The sequence below is a fragment of the Gobius niger genome (assembly GCF_951799975.1).
Source record: "Gobius niger genome assembly, chromosome: 19".
Lineage (NCBI taxonomy): Eukaryota > Metazoa > Chordata > Actinopteri > Gobiiformes > Gobiidae > Gobius > Gobius niger.
In genome coordinates, this window is record NC_136870.1 from 4291048 (window position 1) to 4304901 (window position 13854).

At 43.3% G+C, this 13854-nt stretch overlaps 3 protein-coding genes across 3 annotated transcripts in view; all 3 read left to right on the forward strand.

The window, feature by feature from the left end:
* The window catches only part of LOC306978292 (peroxisomal succinyl-coenzyme A thioesterase-like), a gene marked incomplete at both ends in the record, with an annotated part of 51616 nt that extends 41412 nt beyond the window's left edge, over positions 1–10204 (forward strand). Inside the window, 2 exons of the mRNA XM_079576815.1 lie at positions 9678–9807; positions 10068–10204. Of these exons, the coding sequence (XP_079432941.1) occupies positions 9678–9807; positions 10068–10204 (267 nt within the window). The remainder of the gene's footprint in view (positions 1–9677; positions 9808–10067) is intronic.
* LOC306979197 (histone H2B) lies at positions 425–854 on the forward strand (the record flags this gene model as incomplete). The annotated part of the gene is made up of 1 exon (XM_079578052.1): positions 425–854. The coding sequence occupies one exon, from the start codon at positions 425–427 to the stop codon at positions 797–799; it is 375 nt and encodes a 124-aa protein (XP_079434178.1). The 3' UTR covers positions 800–854.
* A 599-nt stretch (positions 10205–10803) lies between the features above and the next one.
* LOC306979185 (histone H2A) lies at positions 10804–11193 on the forward strand (the record flags this gene model as incomplete). The annotated part of the gene is made up of 1 exon (XM_079578040.1): positions 10804–11193. Exon 1 carries the CDS (start codon positions 10816–10818, stop codon positions 11191–11193), a length of 378 nt encoding a protein of 125 aa, XP_079434166.1. The 5' UTR covers positions 10804–10815.
* Between the last annotated feature and the right edge of the window lie 2661 nt (positions 11194–13854).

Consider the following 13854-nt stretch of genomic DNA (forward strand, 5'->3'; position numbering starts at 1 on the left):
ACATGAAGCCATGAACAGATTTATGACTCACTTGGCGTTTATTAAGCTTCACTTTGTTCTTTTCCTCCTGAACCAGACTTTGTTTCATGTTTACATTAAAGACAATGTCGGACTTACTGATTGGGGCACCTTCATGTGTGTAGTGTCTATTTAGACCCAACGCTTTTGTATTTTCCCTCCAGAACTCAGTTCTTTGTTAAAAAGACCCTCTCCCCCCTCTTCTCTCGGGTTAATGGCGGGCTACTGGCCAAACAAAGGCGCATGCCGCCACCAACTCTCCCCCCTCTCTCTTTCTCCCTCTGCGTCAGAGCGTCTCCTCCAATCCCAGCTCAGACCCGGCACAGCGGAGTCTATAGAGCCCAGAATAAAAGCTGCGGCTGCGCCTTTGTCCTTTAGTCACTCCGCTGATCCTGAGCAGAGAAACATGCCTGAACCAGCCAAGTCCGCGCCCAAGAAGGGCTCCAAGAAAGCTGTGACCAAGACCGCAGGGAAAGGCGGCAAGAAGAGGAGAAAGTCCAGGAAGGAGAGCTACGCCATCTACGTGTACAAGGTGCTGAAGCAGGTCCACCCCGACACCGGCATCTCCTCCAAGGCCATGAGCATCATGAACTCCTTTGTCAACGACATCTTTGAGCGTATCGGAGGAGAGGCCTCCCGCCTGGCGCACTACAACAAGCGCTCCACCATCACCTCCAGGGAGATCCAGACCGCCGTGCGCCTCCTGCTGCCCGGAGAGCTGGCCAAGCACGCCGTGTCCGAGGGCACCAAGGCCGTGACCAAGTACACCAGCTCCAAGTAAACTGTCCGTCCTCTGAACAACACAACGGCTCTTTTAAGAGCCACACACTTCAATAAACGAGTCAACTTCTGGTTTGTCAAATTCCTTTTACGAACGTGCCAAATTGGCAAACGCTAAAATTTCAATAGTTCAGAATGAAAAACGTCAAAATGCTGTTAAAAACTACGCACTTAAATGAGCTGTGTTTTATTGGATATTCGCCTTTTGATCCTCTGTAGACCATAGTAGTTCCATATCCTAAAGCAGAGTCAGATTATCAAGTAACTAAAGAGCCCCTCCTTTCACCAAACGTGCAGTTTGTTAGGACTGACTTTAAAAGATCCATTATATTTGGGATTAAAACTGCAAGTGGCATTAAATGGCCCCGTGGGCCACGCCTCGATTAATGCTCCTCTAACCCTATATTATTGCAGGGCTGTCAACTCTCACGCTTTCCTCGTGAGAGACACACATTTGAGCGCCTTCACACGCTCTCATATCTCACGCTCAACCAAAATATATCCCTGACTTTTTGCAGCGAGCCGCTGTAGACGCTTTATTTTCATGTTTGTGTTTGTCCGCGCCGCAGCTCGTCTGCTCTTAGCGTGTGTGTGTATGACAGCGTTCCTCTATTTGTTGTTCCGGCGTCTGGCCCCCCCTCTTCCCCTCGCACGTGCTGCTGCAGCCGCGCTCTTACAAAACAAGCGTCTCCAGTGAGCGGTGACAAAAAGACAAGGTTTGATTTGGAGCTACTTTAGCCTAACAGCAAAGGGACACGATGCAGAGCGTGTGAAGACACAGTCCATTGATCTGTGTCCAGTTAGATCTGTTACTTAAAGCAGAAGTTTTCATACTATGGGAGTTTGTCGTGATCTGACATCTAATAGCAGCAGAGAATTCCGCTGGATCAAATACAGCCTGTCATATGCAACAATAGACCATGGTGGTGAAGGCAGCTCCATGGTGAGTGTAAAGACACGATTACATATGGAGGTGTTTGCTCATGTGCAAAACAAGTCACAAACAAAAGCAGTCATTTGTGTATTATTTTTCTAACCCAGCACTCTCGTATTTACATATCAGCACAATTATATTTTTTGTGTGTTCTCTGTTGAGCCTGACAAAAACGTATTGTGCAAAGTCCTGTGTGCTCAACATGCATATTGTACAATTTAGCATAGAGATTTAGTTTATACAGCGTTCTTTTTGTGACTCTGATAGCTATTAAAAGGAATAATTATATTCAAAGTTTAATCAAACATGCCATAAAAATATTCCAGAAGATTCTCTTAATTATATGCTGCTTGCTTTTTGTTGGTAATAAGAAGTAGAATGACTGACATGAGGCAGAGAAACAGGAGGGACATGACTTAAAACACTTTAAGGATAATCCAAACAACGCCTAACAAATGTTTTTAAAAGTGATATACAGTGACATACACGTGGTTCTGACCTTCATGTGACTGACTGTCCTCAAATATGCACAATGCTGTTTCATTGTACCTTTTGTCAGGGCTGTAACGATGAAGGGGGCTCACTGGGCATTTATTGAAGGGGGGTTCAGAAAAGTACTTCTTTAACAGCAGTAAATAGACCAGCTAAAGGTATTATTCATGATCTAAAATCCACCAAAATGCAGGAAATCACATCTGAATTATACACATTTTCTGGCTGCTGCTGTGGTGGAGCGCTGGTACATGGCTCCTAGAGTCCGGTCACAGAGCACGGCCTCACTGCTACACTCTTCCTGCTATGGAGGACCGTGGCTGCCAAAACAATAATTATATCTATAAATAAATAAATAAGTAAAATGAAGATCAAATGTGCAAAGAAATGCATGCATTTATTATAATAAGTGCATTTATTTATATATTTATTTATTTCTGTATTTATTTCTGTATTTCTCTTAATGTATGCAAATCATGGGGCGGGTCTTGAGGCCGCTGCTGTAAGCTCATTGGTTAATCTTTCTTCATGCACACAGACTGATTTCAGACGCCTGCTTCCGTCTATTGACAGTGGCACAGATAGTAGAGCGGGTCATCTTGTGACCAGTGGTTTGAATCCTGCAGGGGCACACTGTTGTTGTGTCCTTGGGCAAGACACTTCACCTGCCTTGCCCACAGTGTCTGTGTACATCGGTGTATGAATGAGTGTGTGAATGGGTAAGCTGGAAAGCTCTTTGCCTATTGAAGGTGGAAAAACGCTAGACTAAAGCAGAGTTTGGCAATGTCTGTGCTAGAGGCGGGATTCAAACCCTGGACCTTCTGATCATGAGACTTCCCGCTCGACCCACTGCACCACTGATGCCTTTGTACGCTCAAAGGGCTTTCCAGCAAGGATCTGCTCACCCAGTCACACACTCATTCATACATACACCAATGTACGCAGACACTGGGGGCAAGGCAGGTGAAGTGTCTTGTCCAAGGACACAACAACAGTGTGCCCCTGCAGGATTCGAACCGCTGGTCACAAGATGACCTGCTCTACTACATGTGCCACTGTCAATAGACTGAAGCAGAGCTCATGTTTGGCAGTTATGCTGGAAAAGCCTTCTGAAATCAGTCTGTGTGCGTGAAGAAATATTAACCAATGAGCTTACACCCGCCCCATGATTTGCATACATTAAGACAAATACAGAAATAAATATTTAAATACAGAAATAAATAAATACAGAAAAAACACAGGAAAAAAAAATACAGAAATAAATAATTATATAAATAAATGCACTTATTATAATAAATGCATGCATTTCTCTGCACATTTGATCTTTATTTTATTTATTTATTTATATATTTATTTATAGATATATTTATTGCTTTGGCAGCCACGGTCCTCCATACACATGCCCTCCAAACAAAGATTTAGTGATTTAATTCCAAAAATCTTGGCGTGAAACTTCATTCTGAGTGCTGCCAGTGGCAGCCATCTTGTTTTTTTCAACGGCCAGTCTGACTGGCTGTGCCAGTGTGTCACACCATACCATATCACCCCAACTTTATTAATAAAGTATTTAAACTTTACAGCTTGGCCAAAGTGTCATTACGCACATGGCAACAAAGCACTGACATGAATAGGCTTCCAGCTGCTCTCAGTGAGTATTTCCAGGAACTTAGGGAGATCACACCACCTCACAAAATGGCAGCCAGTTAGCTTTAATGGCGACCTCTCCATTAAATACACTGCTCACAAAAACTTAGGGCACACTCAAAAAACACATCCTAGATGTCAATCAATTTGATTTTTCGGATGAAAATCTTTATTCATAGTGTAGGGCAACGTGTTGAGAACAAAATAACATAAGAATGATAAATGGAAATCAAATTCTCAGCCCCTGGAGGTCTGGATCCAAAATTATAGTCAAAATCAAAGTGACAAATCAGGTCACTGGTTGATCCAAATTCTGTAAACATTCCTCAAAACGAGTCTGTATCATCCTCAGTCGTGTGTGTGGCCTCCACGTGCCTGAATGCACTCCCTACAATGCCTGGGCAGCTCCTGATGAGACCACGGATGTCCTCCTGAGGGATCTCCTCCCAGACCTGGATTAGAGCATCAGTCAGCTCCTGGACAGTCTGTGGTGTGGTGTGACGTGGCGTTGATGGATGGACCGAGACATGATGTCCCAGATGTGCTCTATTGGATTTAAAGGAGCTATATCATGCTATTTTAGCCATTCCAAAGTTAAGTATAGGCATGTATATGATATATTGTACCTCTACCATTATGGAGCACTCATTTTTGTGAGAAATATAAGTGTTTTCTGGAGGTATTTTTCGAACCCGGAAGACACAACACTTCGATTCAGTTAACTCCGCCCCCTCTCTCCGCACATACTTTACCGTAATATAAATAAACAACAATAAGTGAAGCTACTTCACGATGCAGTTATACGGAGTTGACATCAGCTTCATAAATGGCTAACACACATGCTAATATGCTAACACACAAGCTAACCCGCGTTTGGATTGACTCACCGCTCTGGTCCATCGCTGTTTACATTATGGGACTCGCGTTGGTTATAAAAGTTAATCCACTTTGATTCTGGCGAAGGTTCACCAAACATCCATCAGAGACAGTCACAGAAAAACACTATTTTGGTGATAGTCGCTGAATCCCGGAGAAAAAAAACAGCTTCTGAGAGAGTGGCCTCTTCTTGAAAAAGGTTGAATAAACTTCCGTCCTCGTAGCCAAACGCGCTTCTTTTTCTCCGTCCGTGACATGATCGTTAAGAAAAAAGAACAGGTGTGTTCAGTTATAACAAGCTCCATCTTCAGCTGCAGCGCAAACATGACTGATCTGTTCAGACGCTCAGGGGTGTTTGTTTTGACCTCAGCTGACCTGGAAGCACCTCGGGCACATCCTTTTTTTTTTTTTTTTCCTTCACTTTTTTTTCTCTTTGTTTCTCTCTTACGACAGAAATAATGAAAAAGCTGTTTTACAAATGAAAATCCGGCCGTAAGCATAGAATTAAGACATTACATTACAGACGTCGAGCACTTCCGTTCCGCTGTTACGACACAACTGAACACTCAGTCGTTCACCAGGAGAGGGCGGAGCAGCTGCTCAGAGAGCAGGATTCAGGAGGATTACTGAGAGCTGCGTGAATGAAGCCACAAACCACTCGGGGGGTGTTTTTGATAAGGAAATAGCATAACAACATGGCTAAAAGCTCCAAAAAGTCGATTTTGCATGATATAGGACCTTTAAGTCTGGGGAACGTGCAGGCCAGTCCATAACATCAATACCTTCATCATGCAGGACCTGCTGACACACTCTTGCCACATGTGGCCTGGCATTATCAGGCATCAGAAGGAACCCAGGGCCCACAGCACCAGCATATGGTCTTACAATAGGTCTGAGGATCTCATCCCGGTCCCCAATGCCAGTCAGGGAACCTCTGGCTCGCACATGGAGGGCTGTGCGGCCCTCCAATGAAATGCCTCCCCAGACCATCACTGACCCACCACCAAACCGGTCATGCTGGATGATGTTGCAGCAGCAGAACGTTCTCCAGGGCGTCTCCAGACTCTGTCACGTCTGTCACATGTGCTCAGGGTGAACCTGCTCTCATCCGTGAAGAGCACAGGGCACCATTGGCCAATCTGCCAATCGCTGTGTTCTCGGGCAAATGCCAATCGTGCTGCACGGTGTTGGGCAGTAAGCACCGGCCCAACTTGTGGACGTCGGGCCCTCATACCCCCCTCATACCACCCTCATGGAGTCGGTTTCTGACCGTTTGAGGACCAACATGCACATTTGTGGCCCTCTGGAGGTCATTTTGTAGGGCTCGGGCAGTGCTTCTCCTGTTTCTCCGTGCACAAATGAGCAGATAGCGGTCCTGCTGCTGGGTTGTTGGCCTCGGTCGCCCCCCCCAGGTCTCCTGGTGTACTGGCCTGTCTCCTGGTATCTCCTCCATGCTCTGGACACTGCGCTAGGAGACACAGCAAACCTTCTTGCCACCGCACGAATGGACGTGCCATTTTGGATGAGCATCACTCCCTGGGCGACTTCTGTGGGTTGTAGATGCTCCTCATGATGCCTCTAGTGGTGAGAACACTGGACAAATGCAAAAGTGTTCCAAAAATACGGTACAAAGGATGAAGACAGGGAAATGGTCTGTGGTCACCACCTGCAAAACCATTCCTCTTTTGGAGTGATCTTGCTAATTGCCTCTCATTTCCACCTGTTGTCTGTTTAATTTCCACAACACCAAGTGAAATTGATTCACAATAAGCGTGGCTTCCTAACTGGACAGTCTGATATCCCAGAAATTTGACTGACTTGGAGTTACATTGTGTTTTTTGAGTGTGCCCTAAGTTTTTGTGAGCAGTGTACTTTCAAAAACCTGCCAGAACGCGTTGAGCATAATGTGCATTTATATTATTCTTACAACCTTCAAATTATAACCCCAGGACCACAAAAAACTTTTTTTTCCCGCTTTATGTTTGGCTTGTATCCTGGTTGTACCTATAGGGCCTACCGGTCTCTCAATGACATCGTCAAATGTATGAGAACCACGAATTGCCCCTTGGACATTCTCCCCACAAAATTGTTGAAAGAAGTGTTTGTTTCTATAGGGCCTTCCCTCTTGTTTCTAATTAACACTTCTCTCTGCTCAGGGCATGTCCCTGATATTTTCAAACATGCTATAGTCAGACCCCTGCTTAAAAAAACACAGCTTGATTCTTCTGTTTTGTCCAATTTTAGACCTGTGTCGAATTTGTCTTTTATTTCTAAAATCCTTGAGAAAGTTGTTTTTATGCAGCTACAAATGTTTTTAGAATGCAATTCAATTCTTGAAAAATTTCAATCTGGGTTCAGAACAAGACATAGCACAGAGTCCGCGCTGTTGAGAGTACACAATGATGTGACCCTGTCTGTTGATGCTAAATGCCCTGTGGTTTTAGTACTTCTTGATCTAACAGCAGCTTTCGATACTGTTGATCATTCTGCACATTCTGCACAATAGGCCAGGATGAATGATGTGTGTGTGAGTGAATGTATGGTGGTGGTCAGAGGGTCTGTTGGCGCAGACGTGTGTAGTCGCGAAAGCGCCTCTGGCAGTCTCCCCCAGGGGAAACTGAAGCTACAAACGTAGCTTTCCACCACTGAGTATGGAGTGAATGTACAATTGTCTCATGTAAAGCGCTTTGTGACTATATGTCTGTGAAAGGCGCTATATAAATAAAGATCTTCTATATAAATAAAGATCTTCTTCTTCTTCTGTTCTTTTGTCTCGCCTGAAGCATCATGTTGGCATTTGTGGTGATGCACTTAGGTGGTTCCAGTCATATCTCAGTGATAGAACATTTTCTGTTATGATTGGTGATCTGTCCTCCTCTGTTGCCTCCTTGTCGTGTGGTATGCCCCAGGGTTCTATTTTGGGCCCCATGTTGTTTTCTCTTTACATGTTGTCACTGGGGTCAATTATTGCCCAACATAATCTGGCATTTCACTGCTATGCAGATGATCTGTAAATCTATCTGCCCGTTTCATCGAATAGGAGTGACGCTGTCAAATGTCTCATGGACTGCATATCTGACATAAAACTGTGGCTACACCAGAATTTCCTCCATTTAAATGAGGATAAAACAGATTTTATTTTGTTTGGTGACTCAAATTTTTCAGACTTTGGTTTGCTGTCCTCTTATATTAAACCAACGGTCAGAAACCTCAGGGTTGTCTTTGACAACTCACTTCGTTTCGACAAACAGATTGACAGTGTGGTCAGGTCAAGTTTTTATCAGCTGCGTGTTTTAACTAAAGTAAAGCCTTTTTTAAACCGCTCAGACCTGGAGCGAACCATCCACGCTTTTATCAGTTCAAGAATTGACTATTGTAATGCCCTTTATTTTGGAGTTTCCCAGTCCTGTCTTAATCGTCTTCAGTTGGTGCAAAATGCTGCAGCTCGTTTTTTAACAAATACACCCAGACGTCAGCACATCAGCCCAGTCCTTTTTTCGTTGCATTGGCTTCCAGTTTCTTTTAGAGTTGATTTTAAAATCCTTCTTTTTGTTTTTAAAGCCCTCAATGGTCTTGCCCCTTCATACTTGTCTGAACTTTTAACTGTTCGTGACTCTGGCAGATCCTTGAGGTCGTCAAACCAGCTCTTGCTGGAAGTGCCCAGGACCAAGTCCAAGCACTGGCGTGATCGGTCCTTTTCAGTAGCTGGACCCAGACTCTGGAATAAGCTGCCCCCTGATATGCGCACCATCACTGACTTTGGCCTTTTTAAATCCAGGCTCAAGACACATTTATTCAGACTGGCTTTTAACACTATGTAGCACGGCAACACTTTTTTAGTACATTTTACCTGTTTTATTGTTTGGTTGTATGAATGTTTTTAATGGATTTTATGTGGTTTTATTGTAAAGCACTTTGGTCGCCTTGAGTGTTGTAAAGGGCTCTATAAATAAAAATTGATTGATTGATAGATTCTGCATTCACACAACCCCATTGTAAATATTACCAGGACTATTTTATTTATTTTTTTAATGAGGTTGATGAACGAGGTGACCGCTGACCTGTGAGATGATACCCGTTGCTGAGCTTCTGTTCTTGGCGACGCGCCCGCCCAATCATCCCTGGAGTCCCCACGGCCCCTGCTCCCCGGGACCCCGCCGCTCCACTATGGCTGGGTTCAACGCGTGGTTCCCTACCTCGGAATCGTCTCCTGCCCTATATCCCCCTTACCAACCTCTCCCCATATGCAGTACACCGTGATGGGACAGGAACTTAGCCCGTCTATAAACCTGGACACCCCTAATGCCAGGAGCTGTTCAATATCCTCACACAATTTTACACTTTGGAATGCTGACTCTTGATTCTACCACACCCGTTTTAAAACCAAACAAAGCTTAGAATAAAACCAACACTGCCAAACAGATAAAACCAAAGCCTCTAAACCGTACTAGGGATAAAACCAGAGCTTCTAAACAGTAGCTACTAGACAGTACTTAAACAGTGCTAAAAATGAACTAAAAGTAGATAAATGCAAATGCAGTGAAGAGACTCACCAAGAGTTGTCTTTGATGATTTTGTATTAAAGCGTTAACAGGCAATACAGAATGTGACCTTTTTTATTGGACGGACGCAGTTTATAGAGATTCAAAAGCCTTATTAATAACCAGCTTTCAACCGTAGGGCCCAAAACATGCAAGTAGTAGAAGTTCTACTGGACACCGGCATTAAATTGAAAAGTTGAAGCGGACGGTTATCGACTAATGATTATAGAGACTTTAATTGTTGTTGGTAAAACTGAAATCATTTTCAGTATCACTGTAGTAAGAGTTTATTTGAATGTAAGCAATAATAATAATAATAATACTAATAATTTGGCTTCAAATCAAATCACATTACAGCGAGTAGTTAATGTTGATTCCTTGTTGTTTGTCAGATGAAGGCGGTGATGGAGGAGGCGGGGAACAGTCACCTGCTCACTCTGCTCACATACCCCCACACTGGTCACCTGATCGAGCCTCCGTACAGTCCTCACGTCCGGACCAGCATCTTTAGACCAGCCCCAGGTGGGGAATCATGTAAGTAACTAATAAGGCATTTATATTCTTGTAAACTTCAGTTTAGCCTAAACCTTTTAACCCTTGCCTTAAAGGGACTATACGCGTTTAAGAACGTTACAGATGTATTTTCCTCCCCCTACATGTTCCAGCCATGTCTAAAATCTGCCTCTAAAATCACATGTTGCAATAATGATAAACAAGCTAAGCAAGGATTGGATGACAGTACGTGATGCAGAGAACAATCATTCATTAATGTCATTTTCCAGTCATGTTGCTGTGGGGCGGGGAGACTGCGGCCCATTCTCGAGCTCAGGACGACGCCTGGAGGAAGACACTGCTGTTTCTGAGAGAGCATCTGCATGACAGGAGAACCTCTGCTGTCACCTCCAACTCCAATCTATGAGTCCTATTGCTAGGTTTCGGGTGACGTCACAGCAATCCAAAGAGCTACAATGAAACCACAACACAATATTAACATTGTCTTCTTTTGCTATGTTATGACATCACACGCGTGGCTTTGAAGAGGGGGAAGAAAATCTCTCATGGGAATCACAATTTTTCACTCTTTTTAGCCGTTTTCTGGCACAGTATAAACATATTTATCACACACAAATAAGATTGTTCAGCAGATTGTTCTGGCTCCCAACCTAAACGTAGTTTTATTCATATTTAGCAGTGTGTTGAGTTCAAACTAAAGCTAAAACACTCTTCAAGTCAAGTCTTTTGCAGTGAAATATCACTGAAATGAAGTTCTGATAAAATCATATTGAATTACTCTTCATCATCATCCAGGCCTCACTTTAGAAGAGCCTTAATCAGTCACATGCTCAGCTCCCAATAGAGTGAGCCGACTCTAAAATATTCTTTGGAACAGAGGAGTGGGCGGGGCTCAGTCTGAGCCTGTCTTCTGATTGGTGCGTCACTCAAAGGCCTCCCTCCCGCACATAAAACGCGCTGCGCCTCGGTCTCAGCTCATTCTTCCTGTGAGTCTTTTCAACAGTAAGACATTTCAAAATGAGCGGCAGAGGTAAAACCGGCGGAAAGGCCCGCGCTAAGGCCAAGTCCCGCTCCTCCAGGGCCGGGCTGCAGTTCCCCGTGGGCCGTGTGCACAGGCTGCTCCGCAAAGGAAACTACGCCCAGCGTGTGGGCGCCGGAGCCCCCGTGTACCTGGCGGCCGTGCTGGAGTATCTGACCGCTGAGATCCTGGAGCTGGCGGGAAACGCAGCTCGTGACAACAAGAAGACCCGTATCATCCCCCGCCACCTGCAGCTGGCCGTGCGCAACGACGAGGAGCTCAACAAGCTGCTGGGAGGAGTGACCATCGCTCAGGGAGGAGTGCTGCCCAACATCCAGGCCGTGCTGCTGCCCAAGAAGACCGAGAAGGCCAAGTAAAGTGTCCGAGACACTGATCACAACAACGGCTCTTTTAAGAGCCACCCACAGCCTCAGAAAGAGCCGCTTCAGTCACAGGATCATAGTTTATCCAGACTGTGCGCAATGCGCCTTTACGCATCGGCCTTGGTACAGCGCGTTTCCAGACACATATGTATTATTCATTCACAATAAACCTGGTGATGATGAGCTGCGTAAGTAGCCACAGCTGCCCTGGGGTGGCAATACAGATAATCCATACTAGATACAACTACACTGATAATTCACAGATAGGATAGTGCTTTATGCCAGTGGTCAGACATGAAGCTTGAAGTATTGAGATACTTTATATACAGTAAGAATTGCTACAAGTAGAATAGAGGTTCTGTTAGAGTGGCCTGAGGAGCTGCTAACTACTGCATGTGTTTTGAGTAGTCGTTTTGAGTAACTATTGTGGTGAAGTTACTCTCATTTAAGAGAGTTTAGGATACAGTTACTTTACTATAATCAAAGGGGAATGCAAAGGAAATATGGCAGAATCTAAACAAATTAACAGGAAAAAATGCCAAAGGAAACAAACTAATAACATTGAAAATAGAGGAATGAGTGAGGATGGAAGTGTGGTTGCTAATGCTCTTAATAATCAATATGTCACATCCATACAAAAATTGACAACAACACATAACCAATCTAATTTTAAAGTTGAACCTCTCAAAACTGATGCTCCCATATTGACATTCATGGAAGTGACACAGTCAAAAATAGAAACAATCATCTCATCTATCTAGTCTTCAAGGGCAAAGGACATCTATAATATTGATACCTTGTTTTTAAAATCAAATAGGGCATCATTAATCCCGTCCTTATGTAAAATTAATAAACTGGTCAATCACTGAAGGACTATTTCCTTTTTTTTTTATATATATACTTTATTTATATTTTAGACATGTTTACAAAGAAAGTGCAAGAAAATAAAGTGCATATACATTCATAAGAAATACAAAAGATTCTAAATTTAAAATGTCCCATTGTAGTGTGTTATTGTCCAGTGATTTCCGTCTTCTGAGTTCTGTGCAGATTTGTTCATAAAATGTTGAACTGTCAATGAAGGTTTGGTTTATGGTTTGTTTTGTCCGTGTTTTCCAGATTTTGACTGCTGTGATGGTGATGACAAGCTGAAATAACGGAGTTTTATTGGAGGGGAAATGGTCTTGAAGAAGTCCGTTAATAATAGAGCGGTAGTTGATGGTGAAGATGAGTCCGATTTGTTGCAAGTGAGTCCAGATTTGTGTTGATCTGTAACAGTCTAAAAGCAAATGCTCCAGTGTCTCATCAGCCACACAGTTTGGCATCGGGCACTTCTTGGTTTTAACGTAGCAGCTCCACGACACTATGGCCCGCACTGGCAGTCTGTTGTGGGCCATGAGCCAGAGGGTGTCGCGGATTGACTCATCCATCCGTTTACATACGAGTTTTTTAATTAATACATAGGATTCATCATCATTAAGGTGCTTGAAAGTGACAGTGTCCGAATACATCACATCACAGACTTTGTTATATAACATCTTGGACGTCAGACCATTCCAATCAATGTTATATTTATCTTTAAAATCACCATAGAGGAGTTTATATCCCGGACCTTGTCGAGCTCTCCCTTTTCGTTTTTTCCACAGGTTTGGATCGCCCACCCATGGAGCGCCTCTGGAGATGGCCAGGGACATATTTTTAACAAAGGCACAGGTTAATTTTACCACAATATTTAAAGCTCCTAAACCGCCAATTTTTTTGTTTTTATATAAAAGATCTCTTTTGGTGACTTCTCTGGTTGTGCCCCAGATGAAGTTCACACATAGTTTGTTAATTTTTAAAATACATTTTTTAGGAGGCGGAAAGACTGTGGCCAAAAACAGTAGTTTGGAGAGAATAAACATTTTAATATATTAAGTCTTAGATTGTAGCTGGTCTTTTTATTCTCCCATTTCTTAATTTCTTCTTGAATTTCTACAAGTTTAAAATGTTTTCTTTTCAACACAATTATTAGATATGAGTAGCCCCAGTACTTTAATTTCTGGTTTAGTTTGGATATTGATTGTCATTTTATTTGTTTCGTCCCCAATCCAAACAGCATTAGATTTATTTTGGTTTAAAATCGCTCCAGAGGCGTTTTCATACATTTTAAAAATATCATTTAATTGGTTTAGTTCAGTTTGGTTCTTAATTATTACGGTGACGTCGTCAGCGTAAGCTAATGCCTTAAAGGGTTTAGAGGCACCTATAGTTATACCGGTGATGTTTGGGTTTTTATTAATGATGGAAATCAGAGGATTTATGGCTAAAATGTAAAGAGCTGCACTCAGGGGACAGCCTTGTTTCCTCTTTTCGTCAGAGATGAAGTTTCCCTCATCATCATTTATGGTTTCAATGAATTTGTTTTGTAGCTTTTCTTTGTTGGACTTAAGGGCTTGGACTCCATTTCCTCGACCATCGATTTGAGCATTTTTAAATACATGAAATAACATTTCGGAATTGATATCATTGATTTGTTCCTTACCGGGGAGGCTGCCCGGTAAGGTCTACTCCAGGGTGCTGGAGAGGAGGATCCGGCCGATAGTTGAACCTTGGATCCAGGAGGAACAATGCGGTTTTCGTCCTGGTCGTGGCACACTGGACCAGCTCTATACC